The sequence below is a fragment of the Xiphophorus couchianus genome, chromosome 15 (assembly GCF_001444195.1).
Source record: "Xiphophorus couchianus chromosome 15, X_couchianus-1.0, whole genome shotgun sequence".
Lineage (NCBI taxonomy): Eukaryota > Metazoa > Chordata > Actinopteri > Cyprinodontiformes > Poeciliidae > Xiphophorus > Xiphophorus couchianus.
The window spans coordinates 14,386,007-14,407,166 of NC_040242.1; the positions used below are offsets into that span (position 1 = coordinate 14,386,007).

The following is a 21,160-nucleotide window of genomic DNA, read 5'->3' on the forward strand; positions in this document are numbered from 1 at the left end:
CTTTGATCACTATTTTGGTGACCAATATTGACGCTGAAAAACTACTATCAACAACTCTGGGATTGGGAAGGATGAACAGCAGGGTGCAATTTTAATTCCCAAAGAGGACACGCCTGTGTTTATGCCCAAATTGGGGCAATCTAGTTTAAAATCATGGGAGATTACAGTGACAGAATTAATAAATGTTACACAGAGCACCAGATACATAAGGACCAGTTGAACATTATCAATGTAATGAAACTCTTACACGATGAGCCCATAAATCCTGCATGGTAAAGCATTAGACAATTAACAGTTCATAATTTTCACTTAGAAAAGCAAGTCTAAACCTATTTAAATACTAATATTGTCCTCCACTGAAGTGAATGCAAAAACACAGCCTGTTCAGTTGGCCAGTTTCCCGATGACTGGTGGAAATCCTTTTCTTGAATCTGCTCAAACATGTCTGCTTTTTTTTCTCCTTGCTGAATAATGCCGAGGTAGCAATGGCAGAGATCAGCGATGAGCTTGCACAGTCTAAAATAGTTCTAGATGTCTGGCAGATCAGTCGTGATGATATATTGTACCCTGTAGAGACTTGTGGTCCAGAATGTTATGTCCTGCCAAAATAGTTTCTCTGTTGTTTTTTTAAAATCACTATTATGTGATATGAAATACCAACTTGGATGGGACAACTAATACTTTCCACTTCCACTCACTTTTGACAAACTTTCAAAAGACTACACATCAAACATCTGATGTGTAGTCTATAATGTTGTCTACAAATTTAACAATGGTTTTCAGTCGATGTTTCTTTTTACAATTTAGAGGACAGAGAGTCCAGCAAGGGGCTTAACTCACATCCGTGCAGGACATCGGTTTTGAGGCGCAATGTGGGCAAGGTACCATTTGGTCTGTGGTCTAAATGTTAGGAAATCCACAATCCAAGTGCATAGAGGTGCTTTAGTAGTCAAATTTAGAAGATTTGTGATAATTATGGATTAAATTATTGTATTAAATGTAGTTGGCTAGAAAGTTATGCAGTGAAACGTCATTAAACAATGTGCCTCTTCTGGCCTTACAAATATGTTTCTATTATTCCACAAATTTGCTCTTTAATTCAGCTGGTGGTTTGCTACTTTGCATTAATTTTTTAACAGTGTATTCTGGGCATGGATTTGAGGATGTGGGTGGAGAGGGTCACAGATTAGCATTCTTATCATTACACCAAGGCTAAAGAAAACTATACCAAATTCAGGTGCTATCTGAGCGAGGAGATGTTACATTACAATTGTGCAAATATTAACAGACTTGTCTTAATCACTGCACCACTTTTTAATTGAAGAATGGTTTGAATTATTAAAAAGTCAATGTTTATTTTTTGCTTCTTTTTATTGTAGAAAACAAAAACCTTAACTAAAGGAAAAACTGGAAAACAGCAGGGAGAAAAAAAAAATCTCAGAAGGCCATCTGTTTTGATAAGCTGCAAAAACCAAAATATATCAAGAAAACAAAATGCATAGTTTTGTAGCAACAATGCCCAGGGCAATAAAAATAATAATCTATTCTTTCACTGACTCTTTATTTTCCCTGAAATTGTGGGACATTTCTGTAAGCAACGAGGATTGGTGACTGAGCAGCTGAATTAGGTATGCAGGTTATGCTCATGAATATTTTTGCCAAACCCTCTTTCCCGATGCCAAACAGATTTTGTGGAGGCAGTGTGATGGTGTGGGGAGGCGTCTCACTCACTGGGAAAAAAACAAAGCTCATCACAGTTGGTTGCAGTCTTAATGCCAAAAGACATCGAGATAGGTTGGAGAGAACCGAATGGCCTGCCTACAATCCTGACTCCAGCCACATTGAACACTAGTAGGATCAGATTTCCAATGGAGATTAAAGAAAGGGTTTCCATCCCACTGTAGGGTGTGAACAGGCTGGTGACCAGAATGAAGAGGGATGGCATGGCAGACCATTGCTGTTGGGTTTACCCACACAACTTTTTGAATCAGTTTAACTTTTTCTCCACAATTGCCCCGGACTGCTCTAAAATATGACACAAGCCAGATTACCAATAGACTATGTCATGTTCAGCAGGAAGTGCACATGCTAGCATTGGCCCAGCCCTGCAGCAAACTGCACTAAACGAAAACACCGTCAGCAGGAACAAGAGCTGAGTTATTGAAGACTGGAGCGGTATGTGTGAGGTCAGGCCTTCACATTTCAGGTGGATATTATAGTGGCTTTCTGAACTGAACAGCAACATTTCGAGGCTGTTCAGTAGATTTCCCGCCAGGGAAACATCCGCCATTGCCAAATGAAACGGATGCTGCAACATGCCGAACGGCATTGGTGAGTCAGTTAGAGATATAACACTACTGAAGTAGACCATCTACTACTAGAGGACTAAGGAGGGTTATTTTACTACAATTTAAAGCTATATACATGTACTGAAGGCCCCGATTTTCACAAAGGCTAGTGCTGGGACTCAATGGATTAATATCCTGACCTGGATATCCAAAGTCAAACTAAGTTGGAACAAATTTGAAACCTCTGCTGGCCATCTGCAAAGTCTTAGTAACCAAAAGGTAAGAGTTTGTGTATGAAATCCTACTAATTTCTTTAGCCAACATGTTACAGTGAAACTCAAAGCTTTGTGTAGCGTTCACCTTAATGAATTAATATTTGCCTGAATATTTTAGCCGGGGCTGCACAGTGGCGCAGTTGGGTTCGATTCCCGGCCGGGGTCTTTCTGCATGGAGTTTGCATGTTCTCCCTGTGCCTGCGTGGGTTCTCTCCGGGTACTCCGGCTTCCTCCCACAGTCCAAAAACATGACTGTCAGGTCAATTGGTTTCTCTGATTTCTCCCTAGGTGTGAGTGTGTGTGTGCATGGTTGTTTGTCCTGTATGTCTCTGTGTTGCCCTGCGACAGACTGGCGACCTGTCCAGGGTGAACCCCGCCTCTCGCCCGGACCGTAGCTGGAGATGGGCACCAGCAACCCTCCCGACCCCATTAGGGACAAGGGTGAACAGAAAATGGATGGATGGATGGATATTTTAGCCCTGTATTCTGGCAAAAATACACCGGCGTAAAAAAAAAAAAAAAAAGTGTTTTGTCTTCATGGACCAAAAATATGACTGATGATGTACAAAAAAAGAACACCGTTTGTAAAAATAAACGTTGGGACTCCCCCTACTGGCATGCAGCCACAACACAGCCGATATATTGTGTATTATGGCGCATCAGTTTGCTCTTGCATGCTTGACACTTTGATGACCTGCTTCAGAGCGACAGTCAAAGAAAAGGCGTTTCTCCAGAGAAAAGAATGAGGACAAAATGACCTGACAGGTTTAAATCTGGGCCAACAGGAGGCTAAGTATTAGAGAAAAAAAACAACAAAAAAAAAATAAAAGCCAAGGAAAACTATTAAATGAAGCCAAGAAGATGCTACCAGAAGAATCTGGTGTAAAAAGTTCACAGCACATTTAGTATAAAAAGCATTTTTATTGCAGTTTTCAATGAAGTAAAAGTAATATTCAATGTAAAAAAAACTACAAAAATAAGACACTAGTAAAAAAAGTTATGTGAACCTTCTACAACAGTAAATCTTTGCACTTTGCGTGTTCTAATCCTTCACTACAATCATGCAAATAACACAAACAGCTTTCCAAGTGTTTCTTTCTTCTGATGACGTAAATAAAAACAGAGCAGCGAGTTCGAAATTCATCTATATGCTTCAGAAACTCGCAACCAAAACACCTGGCTGTCATTTCATTTTTCAGTTCACCAGCGTCATCGTCCCTCGTGTCTTTACATGGGCGTGTGTGCGTGCTGTGAGGAAGAGGAGGGAGAGGCTGCGGCGTTGGTGGAGGAGAGTGAGGAAGGCGGCGGCTGGGGAGTGCCGGCGGAGGAGGAAGAGGCGGAGGCAGACGACGCGGTGGCGGCAGCTGATGAGGTCTCGATGATGCTGCTGTGAGTGATGAAGCGCAGACGCAGCTTCATCGCAGGGCGAAGAGTCATGATGATTTTCTCTACCTGGACAGACATGAATATTGGTGTATTTTCAGGTTGGCTGAATCCTTCCACATCATTTTCTGTTAAGCAAATCACCGTGTGATCCATTTTGTGCAGATTGAATAGTTTTGTGAAAGAAGCCGTCACACAAAATTGAAAGAAATGACAAAAAAAACAAAACTCCTGTCACTTCAGGTGAATCTGATGGAAATACAGAAAAGCATTTTGACAGTCCAATGGTAATTGCATTCTCAGTTGTCTGGTTAGATAAACAGCAGAGTTACAACGTCACTGTCAGGTGTTTTGATTCTATGAAATTACATCGTCTCAGTCTCTTTTTGCTTCCTCCTTCATCGATGAACAACCGTCATCGTTCTGGTTTGTTCTTACCTGCTCCTTCACGCTGTCTCCGGTGTACATGTACTTGATATGATAGAGAAAATCACAGATGGGATCCATGTAGCTCAGATGTTGGCAGTGCTGGTCAACGGCCTGCAGCATCTCATAGAAGGCCACCCCAATCTTTAACACAAACATTGACAAGTGCTTAAAAAAAAAAAGAAATCTAAACTTTTATCATATTTATCATCCAACACTAGAGCTGTGACTGTACCTCCAGCATGCACCGCGTCCTTTCTTGCTGAAAGCGCTGCAGGAACGGCCCCACTAGGTGATAAACATAAAGCAACTGCAACTCTGTCTGGACGATGGGTTTCAGCGTCTCTGACAGGAATCTACACAAAAAGATGAAGCGCTACATCACACCGGACCCTATAAAGCACAGAATGGCAGGTGGCAAAAGAGAAGGTGGGACGGCTAACTTGGGAATGAGAGAGAGCTGTCCGATGGATGAGTGGTGCCACACGGCGTGCGTCAGCGCCAGCACGTAGCTGCAGTTCATTTCGCTGTAGCTTTGGTGGCAGGCGGTGAAGTCCAGCAAGGCGAAGGGATCCCCCGCCCACTCGGTCTCCGACGTCAGCGCCGGCGAGCTGAGCACAGAGATGATGCGGTCGTGGAGGACGATCCAGTAGGGCTCCTGCAACAGGAGGGGAGAGGTGTTTGAAGTTGTTTTTTTGTTTTGTTTTTCTTTTTAGAATATGCTCAAAAGATGTCACGTTTTCTTACAGGAAGGGCAGTGATCACCAGTCCAATGGCGTTCATCCAAGCTGTGATGTTCTCCCTGGGGACCAGAGGTTGACTAAAAGGTGAAAAAGATTTCAATCTCAACCACACAAATCAGCAGGCGACCTAAAGTCACATGACACTACTTTTTGAAGGTCAGCAATGAATAACCTTAAGCTTTCGATTAGCAGTGGACATTCCTCTGGGCTTGTTGCCTCGGCTGCTGGTTTATGTATTAAAACGTCATTCGGCAACTTTCCTTCCAACTTATCGGTTGATTAATAATAATAATAAAAAAAGAGTAAACAGGAAAATGATAAAGCTATAAAACATAGATTTGCATGCAATTCACAATTATTAATACGTTTGTTGCACCTCTTTAACACCACATTGAGCAAAGCATTGCCGACGTCCTTCCCCGGCACGGCCAGAGCCATGAGCTCCACGCAGGTGACATGCAGGGCGTGAGCTGCGGGGTTGGGGAACTCGTTGAACCTCCAGTCACAGTTCGGGAAGGGGCCGGGCGACTTTCCCGCCATGGGTGGGAGCGAGAGTTAAGGCGGGCTGAGATGAGAGCAGGTGGAAAAATAACTTCAATGAAAGCAAACGTGACCCTGTTTGAAAACGAGCAGAGCTAACCCAGCAGCCACGAAAAGCCCTGATGCAGGTGGATTTTTGTCTTGCTTACAGATAATTCTAACAACACGTTGGGGAACAATAGCAAAAATTTACTTTTAATTGCTTTTCAAAACCATCGAGGGAGACATGCTATTAGGAGTAACAAGTGTATTAGCCGGGCGCCTCGAAGGGCTGTGATTTCCTCCATTATCCTGCATCAGTCTGATCTTGTTGCGGTGATGGATCTGTTCAGATTATTAAAGGATATTGTCCACAAGGCGGCCAATCAGCTTGCAGTAGTAGGTGTCATCAGGGATCCAGACGTTGTCCTCCCTGGGGTTCATGCCAAACTTCAAATAGGTCTCACTCAGACACCATCCAGGGGTTCGGTTGTCCTGCAGAACAAAAGCTTCAGGGTTAACGTCGCTGCTCGTATCAAACCGCAGCTCTGCTTGTTCTTTCTGCCTGCCTTCAGTGAAGACATGATGGCGTGAACCAGCTTCCTCTTCAGGTTGGTTCGGTCTCTGAGATGCCGTTCGTAGTAATGAAGGGTGTTGTACAGGTACGTCACGGGCCGGTCTGCGCACAGAAGACATTCGCAGATTAAAAACTTTGGTGCTTGTCAATCGTTTCCCCTGATCGGTGGTCTTCCTCACCGTGGAACTTGTACAGTCCCCCCAGGTGATCCAGCAGCGTCTCCAGAGACTTTGAGACGGGGAGGAGCTCCAGGAAGCGGTGGATGACGATGTCGAAGACGGGCAGGAAGCGCAGGCAGACGTTACCGAAGTAGATCGGCAGGTACTGAGTCTGCAGCTGCAGGGGAGGGCTCACTTGTTCCGCAAGACCCTCAAAGTACAGCTTCTCAGGGTATTTCTGGAAATGAAACGAAGGTTTTTCCATGTTAAAATTACTTTCTCAAACTCAATTTTGGCCGACAAATAAAGGATATAATCTGACAGGCTACAAACTGTGGCAAGGTGGAAGGAGAGAGATTCCTGCAGGTTTCAGTGAGTTGCATTTTAGACTTTTGGAAATCTTTTTCAAACCCCATGGCTAGGACTGCAACTAACAATCATTTTAGAAATTGATTATCAATTTTAAAAAAAAAAGGGTTTTTACAGATTGGACGAGCAGACATTAAGACGCATAGATGGACAGACAAAGGGACAAACAAATGAACCCACAAAGAGGGATGTATGTACAGACAGACATAAGGATGGAAAGACATTTAGAGAATTGGCTAAGAAAAATGATAGAATCAATTATTTTCCACGGTCCATTTTCCTTTCCCAGACCTATCTAACCTGAAAACAGTCAATATTTTGACAAAAAATCTTTTCAGAAGAAAAAAACAAACAAAAGACAGACACCTTGTGGTAGTTCATGTGTTTGTTGTGCCAGTCGCTCTGCAGCCAGTGCTCAGGAGCGTTCTCCTTCACAAAGTCGTTGACTCGGTTCCTGAAGTCGCTCGGCTTCAACAGAAGGAGCTGGATAATGAAGTAACAAACCTGAGCCTCGTTCCCCTCGTGGCTTCGCATCGCCTGAAAGAAAACACCGTGAATAAAGAACACTGAACCAAATGGAGCATTAACAATACAGAGTTTCTCTAGATGTTCTCACCAGACACAGGATGAGTCTGTCCAGAGTGACGATGTTGTATTTCCAGACCATGTCATTCAGGATTTCAATGCACTTGTTGAGCTGCTGTCCGCCAGCTGAAGTGGAGAACTCGTAGACAAGAAAGTCGGCGAATGTTCGGACGTGAGCCACCAGCGCACGAGCTCCGATTCGCTCCAAAACCCTGATGAAGGTTTTAAAGAAGAAGAAAAAAAAATCACAATGTTTTAATTCATGACAGCATCCTCTCTCATAGTATGAAACAGCGTCCAGACCTGAATCCTATCTGGTTTATGCGATCCGTCTCCAGAAGCATCTTCCACAGCAGACACAGGAACAAGGGAGGGGAGCCCTGCATTGAGAAGTGGGTGATGATGTCATTCTCATTGGCCATCGACTTCCACTTCCTGTATTCCTCCTCCACGTTCTTCTTCAGGTTGAAGCGAGACTCCTGAGGAACATTGTTCTGCTTGAAGAACGCCTGCGTCACAAACAGAGGAATCGTTCAAGGTTAAAATCGGCCGTTTAATCCATGTCGTGCCTGCAGAGGTAAATGTGTGGCACCTGCAGGGGAGCTGGGAAGCAGGACAGAGTGTGTGATGCCCAGTTGTGAGGCGTAAAACTCATGATGGTCTGGAGGATGTCTTTACACCAGGTGCCATGAATGGAGTCGGAGCCGGTGAAAAAATCTACAGACGGTACAGAGCAGGCGACTTTTCAGCTGAGAAAGCATGGCGGGATAAATGACACTGAAACCAAAACAAAACGGATCTAAAGACAAAGTCTACTGGAAAGTACCAGTCACATGCGTGGCCCTGGCCAGCGTGAGTATCAAAGCTCGGTTCAGCTCCTCTGACTCGGCAGAGAGGACAGTCTTCGGGTCGTTGAGGAAGCGGGTGAACTGAGGTTGGACCTCTGAACTCCCCAACGCTGTGATGAGCCGCAGGGCGGTGCTCTCAACGCTGAGGAAAGAGACACAAATCTCTGTTTCTATAAAGTTAAGAGTAAAAAAAAAAAACTTAAGTACAGTCAGGTACACACTCTCAGTGTTACTGCTACATAGTAAGAAAATAAAAGACGAGGTAAATCTTTCCCACACCATATCAGTTAATGGCAGTAATATGGAGACGAAACGAATGTCGTTATTACACAAAAAACTAAACCAGGGATTCTTAGCATTAGACCTTGGGGAACATTGTATAAAAATTTTGTTAATTTCTAATTTGCTTTTTTTTATCTTGGAATCTAATTAACTAGAAGATATTCTTTTGCGTCTCTTGCGGTTTTCATTTTTATTACATGCACTTTCACAACGCCGTCTTTCTGCTTAATTGCTCCAACTTTTTACTTAATTTGAACCTGCAGGGCATAGAATAACCATTTCTTTCTTATATCAAATAACTTACATTTGCATGTGTTAAAAGTATTGAGGTTACCAGAGATGCAGCTGATTCTGGTTGGTCTGGGGCACGGCAGCCAGGCTGTGTAGATGGCTGAGGAGCTGAACCCTGTAGTGCGGCTGGATGTGATGCATCCTGTAGCTGAACATCTCCAGCAGTGTGTGAAGGATTCCCCACGCGTGGGACTTGAACACGTTGGGCAGCAACTGACCTGAACAAGGCAGCTTTATAATGTTTCTGCTTACTGACATTTATTTCAGCGCAAAATACCAGTGAAAATCGTTCAGAAATGTAAGCGGTATGGATACGTTTGCAAAGTTTTGCATACTGGTTCATCAAAAGTGTTTTCATCGATTCTTTAAACATTCTTTTTAAGTTCATCCTTTGTCAAAATATAAACAAACACTTACTGATAAATCCCTTGATGCCCAGTGACTCGATCTCCATATAGACCAAAAGCCTGCTGTACGTCTCCACTAGCGCCGGAGCCAGGGCGATGCTGGACTTGGCGTGAGCCAGTTTGATCACACGTGTGGCGATGCTGTGGATCAGGCTGAAAACAAACCCGGCGGACACATGCGTTAAAGATAAACCACTTCAGTTCAAATGAACTGCCCCGTTTCTTTTCTCTACTACCTCATTTTCGCGTGTACAGTGAGAGAATCCAGCAGGTTCATGGGCAGCGGAGTGACGGATCCTGACGCCATGCAGCTGGTGCCGGGCAGGTTGATCCTCATGGACCCGTTTCCATAGATGGTCTCCACCAGGACGCCCATTGGCAGAGAGAAGCAGTCCGAGTTGGTGCTGTAGGCGTTGCACAGCAAGGCGATCTTATAGTCGGACATGCCCAGGCTTTTGTTACGCAGTGACTGCTGGAGAAACCTAAGACAAAGACGATGAAAATGAGCAAACTACTGATAAACTAAGAGCAGCATTTACACTTTGGGACCAGATAAGTTAAATATACGCACTCATGGTGGAGTTTCAGGGAGTGTGGTATGAGAATCTGCAGTTTGGAGTTGTCGTTCTGAGCTTTGCGGTTCAGGTGGATCCAGATGCAGGTCATGGCAAAGGAGTGAGTTGACTGAGGTTTGCTGATGTCAGGAACTGGTATACACTGGAAATGTGAAAAACAAAATGCTACATTTACTTATTACAATCAAATATTTAAAGTAAAATGCATGGGGAAAAAAGCCAAACTGTTCACTTTAGTTTACCTCTTTTTCTGGATAAAGCAGGTCAAACAGCTTCATGACTGGCAAGAAGTCAGCTAAAGCATTTTTCTGAATGCTGCCTGATATGAACTGCAGCAGGACCCACATCAGGTGATCCCTGCCTTTAATAAGGCCTCTGCCTGCAAGCTAAAAAGACAGAAAGGTTGAAAAAACGAAGGGTATGATTCTTCACCTAATTCATGTCATTTAGCCTTTTAATTTAATTTAAAAACAACAGAAAGCTGGTTGTGCATCAACTAAGCCTGTCACTATAAGCAATAAATCAATTAATCACATAAATTAAAACGAGTGTGTCATTAAAGAGACGTTCTCATTTAATATAGTTGAAAAGCCGACATTTTGAAAAATTCTGCAAACATTTGACACCCTGTATGAAGTAGTTAGTTTGCATAATCTGTCACTTTTGCCTGTTTTTCCCCATCTAAGTTGAATGATTATTATTTTTTGAAATGCAATTTTGGTTACAGAGACTTCATAATCCATTTGAATTATTGTTGCTTACATTTTTTGTTAATTTCAGATATCTAAAATGTCTTCCATTTCCACTGTTAAATATCTCTTAGAAATGCAAAAAATATATACATCTTTGAGTGTGTATACTGGTATTAATATGCCATTATTATTAGTTGAAGACTATCTCAAAATGCCATGATTACATCATTTCTGGGAGAAATTATTGTCCAACAAAATTTGTTTTTGTGACAGACCTAGCATCAAATGCAAGGTACTCTTTCAATAATTTCTATTATATTCCTAACTACCTTACCATTCAAAATCATGTCGTTTTTTTATTTATTTATTGCTTTCTTTAAGCAACATGTTGATTTTGGAGCAAAATTATTTCCCTGAAATTTCACAAATCAAAAATAATATGGAATAAAATAAATATACTTTACAAATATAAAAAAATTAGAAAAATGTATCATTATTTCGTGTGGACTCAGGTGGCTTTGACAACAGGCATTCAACATAACAGTTTTACACAGAAGACAAAAAAAATCCTAAACACTGGAGAGAGTCTGGCTCAACAACATCCAACCTTGGGTGTGCAGCCCAGACAGGTACATTTGGTGAGAGTTCATAAGACTTTAGAATAAAGACATGACATAACCAACAGATTGTACTGCATCATGTAGAATAAAACTTTATGTTTCAGCACTTTTGTCATTTTATTGCACTTTTGGCCACTGGACCACCAGAGATCCGCTCCATTTCAACATTTCGCAAATCTTTGACTTGTCAGATTGAATCATCCAGCACTAAACAGAAATTGTTTACGGTACAGTTTGTCATCTTGGATAAATGTTTTATTTGGCATCTAAACCAGGCAGTTTAGAAACCCTAGGTTCAAATTAATGACACTGATCAAAGAAGCTCAAAGACATGAAAAAGCACAAAATTACCCTTTTTCGTTCTTTTTGTGACTCTCCTATTCAACTGTGGCAGTCCAGTGTCTTTAAAATCTGAGAGCAAGATGCACCAACTTCTGCTCATGGAAACTCTTACCTTCTGATGTAAGGAGAGCACCATGTGAGGGAAGCTCGCGAACTGGAACAACACAAAGAAGATGAGCTGGGAGGAGAGGTGTTGCCACAGCAACTGGCTCGTTCCTCCGATGTCGGCATCGAAATGTTCCTCCGTCTCCGACCGCTCCATGGCGTACACCACCAGGTCCACCAGCTGCTCCTCCAGCACCGGGCACCGCTGCTTTTGCTGCAAGGCGAGGAGCGGAGCGTTAAAATGGCGAAGAACAAAGTAAGCACGACAACAAGAGGGCTAACACAGAAAGACAAAAATATTACTACAACTACACTAAAGTTTCACATGCCACAGCCATTATTAAACGCACAGACTTGGAAAATATATTTCAGTCTCTCTCATGCAGGACGGCATCTTATTGAGGTTCAACTGTAGCTCTATTCTGGGGTACAGCTTCTCCTCGTCCTTTCATTTCACTGAGATTTAAATGTCAGAGTTGGAGCACAGACCCAACAAAACAAAACAACAACAACAAAACATAGTTACCACAGCATGATTTTTTGTACACACTGAATAATTAGTTAAATCCCTAGTGGTAAAACTAGAACCTTGGTGCAAGAAAAACTAAAATTCACCTGCATGAAAACACATAGTTTTGGTTTTCAAACAGCATAACACCAGAATTAGAATACATCAGTATAACATTTGTTACGGTAGAAACACTTTTTTTTTTTTAAAGAGAGTAGAAAAGTGGGGAAAACGAAATAGTAAACAAAAACAAGGAAGAAGGAGGATTACAAAGAGAATAGGATATTGTAGGTAAGGGGGAGAGGCAGGCAGGAGGAGAGATGAATAAAGGGATATTAAAGCCCCAAACTGTGATTGATTTTATGCAGAATTTTGCTTTATGCAGGTAAAGACCTCTTTCGCTAAGAAGTCGTATGAAACCTCTCGGGATAGAAGTTCTTATGTAACTCAGACACAGATTGGGTTGAACAACACAGCACGACGAACCACAGCACGGCACAGCAACCAGTCAAAAAAGAAAAAATGGTGCAACACATTCCTGCATGCAGAACTGCAAGGTTTGGAGAGGCAGTCAGAGGGGGGAGAGGGGAGATTTGGAGGAAGAAGAGGAGGCTGTCCTTCACTTTCTCATTCAATTATATTTATTTTTTCTTTTTTTTTAATCCAGCTACAACCTCTTTTCCATGCTCACACAGGGGAATAGAAAGCAACAAAGGGGACAGAGAAAAAGAGAGGCGTAGCTTCTGTGAAATTTCTGAAAATAACCCACATGGTTTATCTACATCACTCCAAAAAACCAAAACAAAAATCACCCCAATCACTAGAGAACTAGGAATCACTAAACATCTGAACAAAAAGTCCTTCAATTTAGCAGATTTCTTCTCACTCATAATCTCATAAATCAATCCAATGCTTTGAATTAAACACAGCCTCAGCCATTACAAGTTTAATGTCAACAATTATAGGCCACAGACAATTGTGTATGAAAAACTAATTGAGTTTGCCCAAGTTAAGATTCCCTGTTCCACATACAGCAAGACTTCAAGCCTCCCTTACGTCCAACTTTTATCTTGGGTCTTGCAGCTCAAGAAAAGGCATCCAACAATCTGTGCCCTTTGTTTACAGCACATTATTTTATTGTTGCACCACAGGTCTGCGCTCTGTCAACCAGCCAATCACAGTTGGTTTTGCATATGAAGCTTTCCTTTGGCTTCTGCATCTACTTCACTATCCCGTGGCTTTTTAGTAAGGCAGAGGTTAAGGTATTTCACCGTTTCTCCATGATTCTTTGACATGCGTTTTTTTAAGACTTCTTTTAGAATCCTACTGTCTGCTTTCACAGTGAAAACAGACCGCTTTTATTTTGAAAGCCCTTCACCAGTAGAGTACTTTCCATACAGTGAAGTGGCTGATTTCAAGTTCTGGGAATCCATTTCCTTTCTATGCATTTGTAACAGAGATCAAACTTCCTGCTCCTCCTGCCAACCTGATGTTTTAAAACCAGCTCTGCTTCCTCTCTGTCTGCTCATTTAATCAGGTGTCTGAAGGTCACAAACTACAAATAGTAGTCCCTGTTCCTACAAGGTTATAGTAAGCTACTATGTGTCGACAAACAAATACATAGGAAAGAAGATATGTCTTCAGTAATGCGAGTTAGAGTTTTTAGACAGTTTTGCCCAGGTTGGCATGACAAAAACACCTTGCTGACAACAGGCAAGCACCAGACTACATCCACACATGCAGTGCAACAGCACCTGAAATGTCAACAGCAGGGTTTCAACTTGAAAATACTTCATGTCAGGCTTGTTAGCTGAAAAAAAAAAGTCTGACCCAGAATAACCTGGAAGTTTTTAGCAGCGTTTCAACTGAAAGACTATCAGTGATAGCCACAGAGCTGATTAAAGTTTTAAAGCGCAGGACAATAGTCCAAAAAGAATGTTAAACATCAACAAGTAAATCTAATAAAGATGATGTATTAAAAGAGTGCAGGCTCAACAGAGCAGACTTACTGCTTTTAATTGGCACAACGCACCTTTAATAAAAACTTATTTTAGCCTTTAAAATTTAAGAATAGGCAAAAATTTTAATCTCTAGATGTGGAAAACTGTATGGACTTTCTCTAAAAGGCTAGCAGCTGTAATTATGCCGAGTCATAGTTCTGAAAAACTAATAAATTAGAGAGTTGAATACCTTTGCCCACTAAACAAAATCATGCACCATTGGCACTTCATTATTTTGCCCTACTTCCCCAACACCCTGAAAATAAATGGAAGTTTTTGGTTGTAGCATGAAAAATAAAAAAAACAGAAAATATTTTAGGGAATGTAAATAATTTGGCAAGATATTGCATCATTCGTATCCTAAGTTGTTGCTAAGAAGTCAAATCATCTACCTGCTTCCTTCTGTGAACACAAAAGTGATTCAGCACTCATTTCAAAACACAGATGTATCCATATGAACCCCTTCTGCATCCATTTCAAGCACTGTGCGATTCTGATTTGCTCCATTCGACTTTCTGTCTTTGTCCACTTTTGGGTTTTTTGTATTACAAACAAAATCTAAGCGAGCGGAGAGCTGGTTAGTTGGCAGGTCGTGTAACCAGAAGAGGAACAACGACATACCTGGGCAATGTTCAGAGTCTAGAGAGCGCATGGCAGAGAGACGGACAAACACCAGAGACAACCAGAGGACAAAAGAGAGAAACAGGAAAGAAAAAGTAAACAAAGAGAACGGGAAGGGGGGGGGAGAGACAGAGAGAAAGTGGTGACTAAGGAGCTACAAGTAGGATGTTCACTCTTTGTTCAGCACAGTTTAGCATCAACTCAGCTGTCTAAAGTGTACAAAACAGGCTCTGGTTCGCTGAATGTCAACAGAGACCCGTGTGTTGCTTTAATTATGGTTTGGTGTCATTATGACACTCTGAGTGGTGAACTCGAGTGATCTGGGCTGAGCTGAAACTGGATGAACGCAACAGGGAATACTGACATAAGTGCATTATGGGACAAGCTCACAGCATTGCATTACATGGATCTGTACAGCTGTATGGAAAGGATAACAAAAGAAGAATGGGAGGAGGGCCAGTGATAAAGGACTGAGAGGGATTAAGAAAAATGAAGGGGAAAATGTTTTAAAAAGTCCAAACCAATGGAATAAGTAGAAATAAATGGGCAGATATTAAAAAAAAATTAAAAATGGCATGGTGTTTAGGCAAAGAAAACGGCAGAGAGACCGTTTTACCTGTTTGTTGAGTCCTAACATGTTGCACACCATCTCTCTGGAATACGGCTGCTCGAGCACATAGCGGAGCAAGCCGGTCTGAGGCTCAAATAGGTCCTACACAATGTAAAACACACGTATCACACTTCAGAACAAGCAAATAAGCGTGAACTGTGGATCCAGATAGACAGCATTAATACCACTTTTGAAAGTCATTTACTGCTTTTCCTCAGAAAAAGAGGAAGTTGAATAAAAATGCCACATTATGCAGATTTTTTCTTTTTACTTTCAAATTATAGTCATACCATCATTTTATGTTGCACTACAGCTTAAAATACCAGTAAAATACATTGAGGATTGTGGCTGTAAGGTGACAAAATGTTTAAACATTCGAGGGGTTGTGAATACTTTTGCAACTCAAAGTGTTAGCGGTGTACAAGTATGTTACTTTGTCATAAGGCAGCATGCCCCTCAGAGGGAAGCGAAGCGTTGTTGGGTCTAATTTCCAGGAGTTGCAGATGGCTCCGCTGTTGTTCACCACAGGCAGCAGACTACACCGTCCTGCAGACACACAAATACACACGGATTAGATAAGACCGATTTAAAAAAAACTGAACGAAAATCAATTTGAGGAAAAATAAGTAGAGCTGTGTCCTTTTAATCACATGGAGATTTTTCTGATCTTATCTGATGGAAGATTTAGTAAGAGGTACAAATACAAAGAGTTGGATTTCGGTAGGAGAAGATGTAGTGTATAATGTGATATAACAGCATTCAGAAACAGATCATAGACTGATGAAAATATCAGGATTTCTGCAGTTTTCACAAACAAATTGAAGACTTTTTAAGACCAAATTTAACACCTGTATCACCACAAAAGTGTTGGCAACAAAATGAGATAATGGAGAAGACAAATGTCGTCCAGGCAACAAGTAAATTTACACTTTAGCTAGCTAGCGGTAGCCACAACTGCTTGACATCACAGAACATAATCAATGTGTTTGAGAGTGACTCAAACAATTGACTGGCAAAATAAAACTACCTATACGATACTAAATAGTGTTCGCATAACAAAATTAAAGGCCTGTGACTGACATATGGAAGGCCTACTTAATTTTTTAAAATTAATTTCAGGCATTGTAAGATGCACCAATGTAAGGCTGTTCAAGGATGCAAGGACACCTCGTTCATACTCAGATCAAAATAGTTAAGTTTTCCCACTGCTCTGGATCTGGTTACAGCCAGGGTCCATCGCAAAGACCAAACAAGTAGTCGGCACGGCACCTTCTTTCCTGGTATTGAGCTTTACGCTGAAACCATTATGAAACAAACTTTACTCATCTGATTTATAGCTTTATCTTAAGAGTTTACAAGTTGCTGATTGTCCGCCTCATTCTCAAACAAGCAGAGGATGCTGTTTCTAAGCAAACAGCGAGAGCAAACAGTAGATTATTTTGTGGTAGAATTCGAACAGGTGCCAAAAGCATCTTGATTTATATGCTGGCAACACAGTAGCAGTGAACAATAATGTCAAAGAAAAACATGTTTATACAACTGGGTGAACAGGAATCCTTATTTTATTTTTGTTACAATATTTTAAAACATTCCGTACTCTATCAGTAGATAGCTTCACAATGTTAGTAAACAGAGGTTTTTCTCTTTTGTTATAAGCCAATATTTACACTGTCAAGTATGATGACAGACAGATATTCTGTGTACACTTTGGATGAGAAAACCATGCCAACAATATAATAAGGAATAAACAGTTGCAGGTTATTAACTGTCAGAGTCGTAACATTTCTAAAGGCCTCATGTTACATCCTAACATTCTCCTTTTGAATAAATCAAAATAACTCCTGTTGACGCTTATTATTTATCAGAGTCACATAAACACTGTTCACCATAGTAGACTCTCAGTGAGTTATAGAAAATAAAAATATGCAATATCTGAACAAAAACAAAATCAATATGAAGGTGATTAAAAAGTAAGAACGGCTGATCTCATGTTGTACTAACACAAACTACAATTAAATGTTTTTAAGAAGGAAGACAAAAATATTTACAACTGAAATCTTGTATATTTTAGACATAATTAGTGCCTTACCACATATTGAGTTGATTCTGGCGGTGGGTCTGAAACTGTCCACAAAGTCCGATATCAAACTGCCCAAAAGCTACAGATGAGAAAAAGGCATGTGAAGAGATTATTACAAGGAAAAAACAAAACAAAGTACCAGTTTTACAACATGGCTGCACAAATTAGTTGTCACAATACAAGTGTTTAAAATATTAGTTACAAAGGACTGCTTGGAAAGCACCAACTGCTGGTTAATATATTCCAGGTCTCACCAGTTCCTAATATTTAGCCTATTGCATTAATGACGATGCAGACACTTAACATAAATGACAGTGCCAAAGATGCTGAAGGTCATCAAAAGTGTTTGAGTAACAGATGAGAAAAGGTGGCGAGATAAATTTGGATTAGTTGCAATCAATATCATCATAATTACCAATAAAGTTGCCATCAAATTATTTAACATTGTGCAGCCCTATGTATTGGAAACACTTTTACCCAATGTGAAAGGTGTCCTTCTGGGTAGAGTTTTCTGATTTCTGTGACAGCAAAGTAGGCAGGCAGCAGACAGGCGTTTCTGTCCAGGATATATTCTACTACCTGCAATGGAAGCAGATAAAAAACTGAAAATGTGACAAAGAAGATTTACAAAACTTTTTTTTTTTTAAAAAACCCTGAAAAATGCAAAAACATGTACATAATAATGTGTCTCGAGCACCTCTCTTGCTGCCAGCAGTTGCTGCACAATAGCTGAGCTGACAGTGATGGGGATGGTCTGGATTTTATCCAAAACAGCTTTCAGCAGATCACGAACACCCTGGATTAAAATTCAAAACAGTTTTTAAATCTACTTTACAAGCCTTAAAATGGAGAACAAAATAACTTGGAGCTTTGATAACAAACATGTCACACTAAAGAATATAACACCAGTTCCTCATCATGCATTGTTTTGTGTGTCAAAGACCTTGTAATCCACTCCTCCGATGATCTTGCGAATAAGTTTGAAAGTTAAGGCCCACAGTCGAGTCCTTTCCCACTCCAAGCTCTCGGAGCTAATCAGGGCAACACACACCATCCTAAAAGTACATTTCAGATTAATTAGATGTTTAAGAATTATGGAGGATTTCTGTAATCAGGCTTTAAGAAGTGAGTCTGTCTTGACCTAGGCGGCAACAAACTGGTCTCCACAGCCATCCCCAGACAGTCGTACAGGAATGAGATCCTCTTGGGACTGTGCTGACTGTGGATGAAGCGCACTATCCACTGCACACACTGCTCATGAGAGTCCTGAAGAAAAACAGAGGCAGTTGACAGAATGAAGTTAATGTAGGTTATCTTTTAGTGCTGGTATGTGTTTGAATTTGCACATGTAGAAGAAACCTGTTGCAGAGTTCCCCAGTACTGCCTGAAGGCCCCAAGACAGCTTATCAGTTTAGTCCTCTCATTCTCAGGAGTGTCCATGAACATCCTAAAAAAAAAAAATCACTTTTGAGTTAATATATCACTTTTAGCTGGTCTTTCCAGATGTAAAACACTGACTAACTCAATCTTGTACAGTAGGGGAGCACTAATAAATCAGTCACGAGTTTCTTAATTTTGGGAGACTGACTGTTCTGGAAAAAAATACTTTAACAAGAGTCTGGCTGAAAAGATAAGAAATTTATTAAAACCTTGCAAGGTGAAAACAGAAATACAGAGTCAAAGGAGTCTGTTACGTCTGCTCTGACCAACAGTGGATCTGGCTTCCTTTTATAGGTTCTGGTCAGAGAAGAGAGACTTGATTGGACTAGAGGTATGAATCCCTGATTGTGATGTAAGAGGGATTCTGTGGAGCAAAACACAGATGGTCTTGCCATTTGTCTATTGTTAAGGATTGGGGGTTGTTCTTTCATGCTAAAGAGGGCAGATAAGTTCTACGTTGGGGAAGTAACACTTAGATAGTCTCCAGGATCAAGGAGCTCTCCCCTGCTGTTATATGACACTGCAGAGGTATATGTGAGAGCAGCTTGACCAATCTCATGATAAGACTATGTAGAAATATTTAAAGAAGAAGAGGGATGAGGAGCACATTATAAAATTTTAAATTACACTGACCGATACTTTCATATAAAATCACTGATCGTATCTACCTCCACAAAGTTCTGAATACACAGTTTGAAGAAAAATGCTAACCTCTAACAACTGTCTTTCTATAATCCCAAACTTCCACTTTCAAGATTTTTTTCCTCCATAAATCCCCCAAAATTTTCTGAGTGCAATTTGTAGAATCTAAAAAAAAAAAAAATCAATAAATAATTTTGCAATGTGCTGCAAGTGTAAAAATTGAAGTCTTACCCTGCAAATGCCTCTTCTATCATCTCAGTTTTCTGAGGAACACAGAAAAGATTAACAATTATTTGAAATGATAGAAATAATGGTAAAATCAAAATGCGGTTTGGTTTTAGCTTTAACATTGCCTTCAAAAACCCTATTTGCAGTGCAATTCTGACTTGCATAAAAACAAACATAATGCTTGGAATGTTCCGAAACAAATATCCTGTAGCTTGTGGGGTTAAAAACACTGAGTCACAAATATCTCTATAGACAGCATCATGTGTAATCATGCATCAAATATTAACTATCCGAATTGAATTTATGTTTATTTGATCAAATCTAAAGTGTGATCACTGTGTGCATTTCAATTTAAAAAAGCTAACAAGTGAAATGCTAACTAATCTTAGCTCGCTAATAAATCAAGTTATAAACATGCGTGTTACCACAACATCTTCAAAGATGCTCTGAAGCTGCGTTTCCATCGAAAGCGCCATGTTTGCCGCTTCAAATGTTAGTTATTTTCACTCAAACATCACAAAAACCAAGCTGGTCACTCCAGCAAGGGAGCGCACAGATATCAACAAGCTAAATGCTAACCGCGGTGCCGCCACTAAAACAATCCTGACGCTTTTAAGGCACAAGACAAAACGTTCCGCTACCTTTTATGAACGTGAAACTTCTAAAATATGCGCTTGTGTAATACATACCGACGTTAGTACATAATTTACAAAGAATATATAATATGGAAATCAATACTCCATGCCACTCGTATATTTAATGGGTTTTTTTGTTTAGTTTTATTTATTTTTTTTGCCGAATAAGGGGTTGCAATTAAAATATTGACCACATGTTATAGTAGAGGCCATTAACTCACTTTCTATTATGATCTTAATTGTCTTCCTTCATAGCAATTCAAATTTAAGTTGTAGCTCAAGTTGTTTGAACTCTGAAGTTTTTTGTCTGCACTCATCAGTTCTGTTTCATGCTTGAAGCTGCTCAAATATAGGCCCGAGGAAAATGAGAGAAACTTTTTTTGTTGTTTTTTTTTTTTTTTTTTATTCAGAGTCTTTGAATTCACCTACACGGTCCGAAGATGGTGTGGTTTCTTCAAGGTTTCCATTGAAGATTGAAGGTGAACAGAAAACATACGCCTTAAATAAAATCTATTAATTTCTGCAGAAACAATACATGAACCCCTGGCGACATAGTTAAGAATATCTATGAATTGGCCAAATGTCATTTAGTCCTCAATAAATTAGAATAACAACGAAAAAAGAAGTTCAAGATTAAAAGTTAATTATAATCTGAAATTCATATATTAGGATTTATAATACGTAAGAGTTTCGAGTTATAATTTAGAAAGATTTATAGTGCACAAAATGACATATTCTACGTGTTTTTATCTAGTTATCTTTGATGATTATTTGTGTCTGTCCGTGTCTGTTCACACAGCGGATTTGTTGACCTTAGACGGAAGGTGAATTATTGCTGTACTGTTTCATAATTACAAGGGCAGTAAATGTGTTGGCTGTAAAACCCTCTCAAAACGGAAGTTCAGAAAAAG

At 40.4% G+C, this 21,160-nt stretch overlaps 1 protein-coding gene across 4 annotated transcripts in view; it reads right to left on the minus strand.

Annotated features, from left to right (window-relative positions):
* The window catches only part of med23 (mediator complex subunit 23), a 34,378-nt gene extending 14,168 nt beyond the window's left edge, over nt 1-20,210 (minus strand). The window contains exons 1-31 of one of the 4 annotated variants that reach the window (XM_028039807.1): nt 20,040-20,210; nt 19,618-19,649; nt 18,664-18,751; nt 18,446-18,570; nt 18,248-18,359; nt 18,002-18,100; nt 17,782-17,883; nt 17,314-17,383; nt 15,658-15,770; nt 15,231-15,326; nt 14,615-14,632; nt 11,493-11,699; nt 9,969-10,112; nt 9,723-9,868; nt 9,388-9,633; nt 9,162-9,304; nt 8,788-8,962; nt 8,150-8,313; nt 7,916-8,040; nt 7,627-7,832; nt 7,355-7,535; nt 7,105-7,275; nt 6,391-6,607; nt 6,204-6,313; nt 6,003-6,129; nt 5,492-5,657; nt 5,120-5,174; nt 4,816-5,030; nt 4,608-4,728; nt 4,385-4,516; nt 3,797-4,015 (exon numbers count right to left, since the gene is read on the minus strand). In XM_028039807.1, the coding sequence (XP_027895608.1) occupies nt 3,797-4,015; nt 4,385-4,516; nt 4,608-4,728; nt 4,816-5,030; nt 5,120-5,174; nt 5,492-5,657; nt 6,003-6,129; nt 6,204-6,313; nt 6,391-6,607; nt 7,105-7,275; nt 7,355-7,535; nt 7,627-7,832; nt 7,916-8,040; nt 8,150-8,313; nt 8,788-8,962; nt 9,162-9,304; nt 9,388-9,633; nt 9,723-9,868; nt 9,969-10,112; nt 11,493-11,699; nt 14,615-14,632; nt 15,231-15,326; nt 15,658-15,770; nt 17,314-17,383; nt 17,782-17,883; nt 18,002-18,100; nt 18,248-18,359; nt 18,446-18,570; nt 18,664-18,751; nt 19,618-19,649; nt 20,040-20,090 (4,176 nt within the window). In that variant the 5' untranslated portion in view covers nt 20,091-20,210. Of the gene's footprint in view, nt 1-3,464; nt 4,016-4,384; nt 4,517-4,607; nt 4,729-4,815; nt 5,031-5,119; nt 5,193-5,491; nt 5,658-6,002; nt 6,130-6,203; nt 6,314-6,390; nt 6,608-7,104; nt 7,276-7,354; nt 7,536-7,626; nt 7,833-7,915; nt 8,041-8,149; nt 8,314-8,787; nt 8,963-9,161; nt 9,305-9,387; nt 9,634-9,722; nt 9,869-9,968; nt 10,113-11,492; nt 11,700-14,614; nt 14,633-15,230; nt 15,327-15,657; nt 15,771-17,313; nt 17,384-17,781; nt 17,884-18,001; nt 18,101-18,247; nt 18,360-18,445; nt 18,571-18,663; nt 18,752-19,617; nt 19,650-20,039 lie in introns of those variants that run through there. The other 3 variants (XM_028039805.1, XM_028039808.1, XM_028039806.1) reach the window with 3 other exon arrangements.
* Between the last annotated feature and the right edge of the window lie 950 nt (nt 20,211-21,160).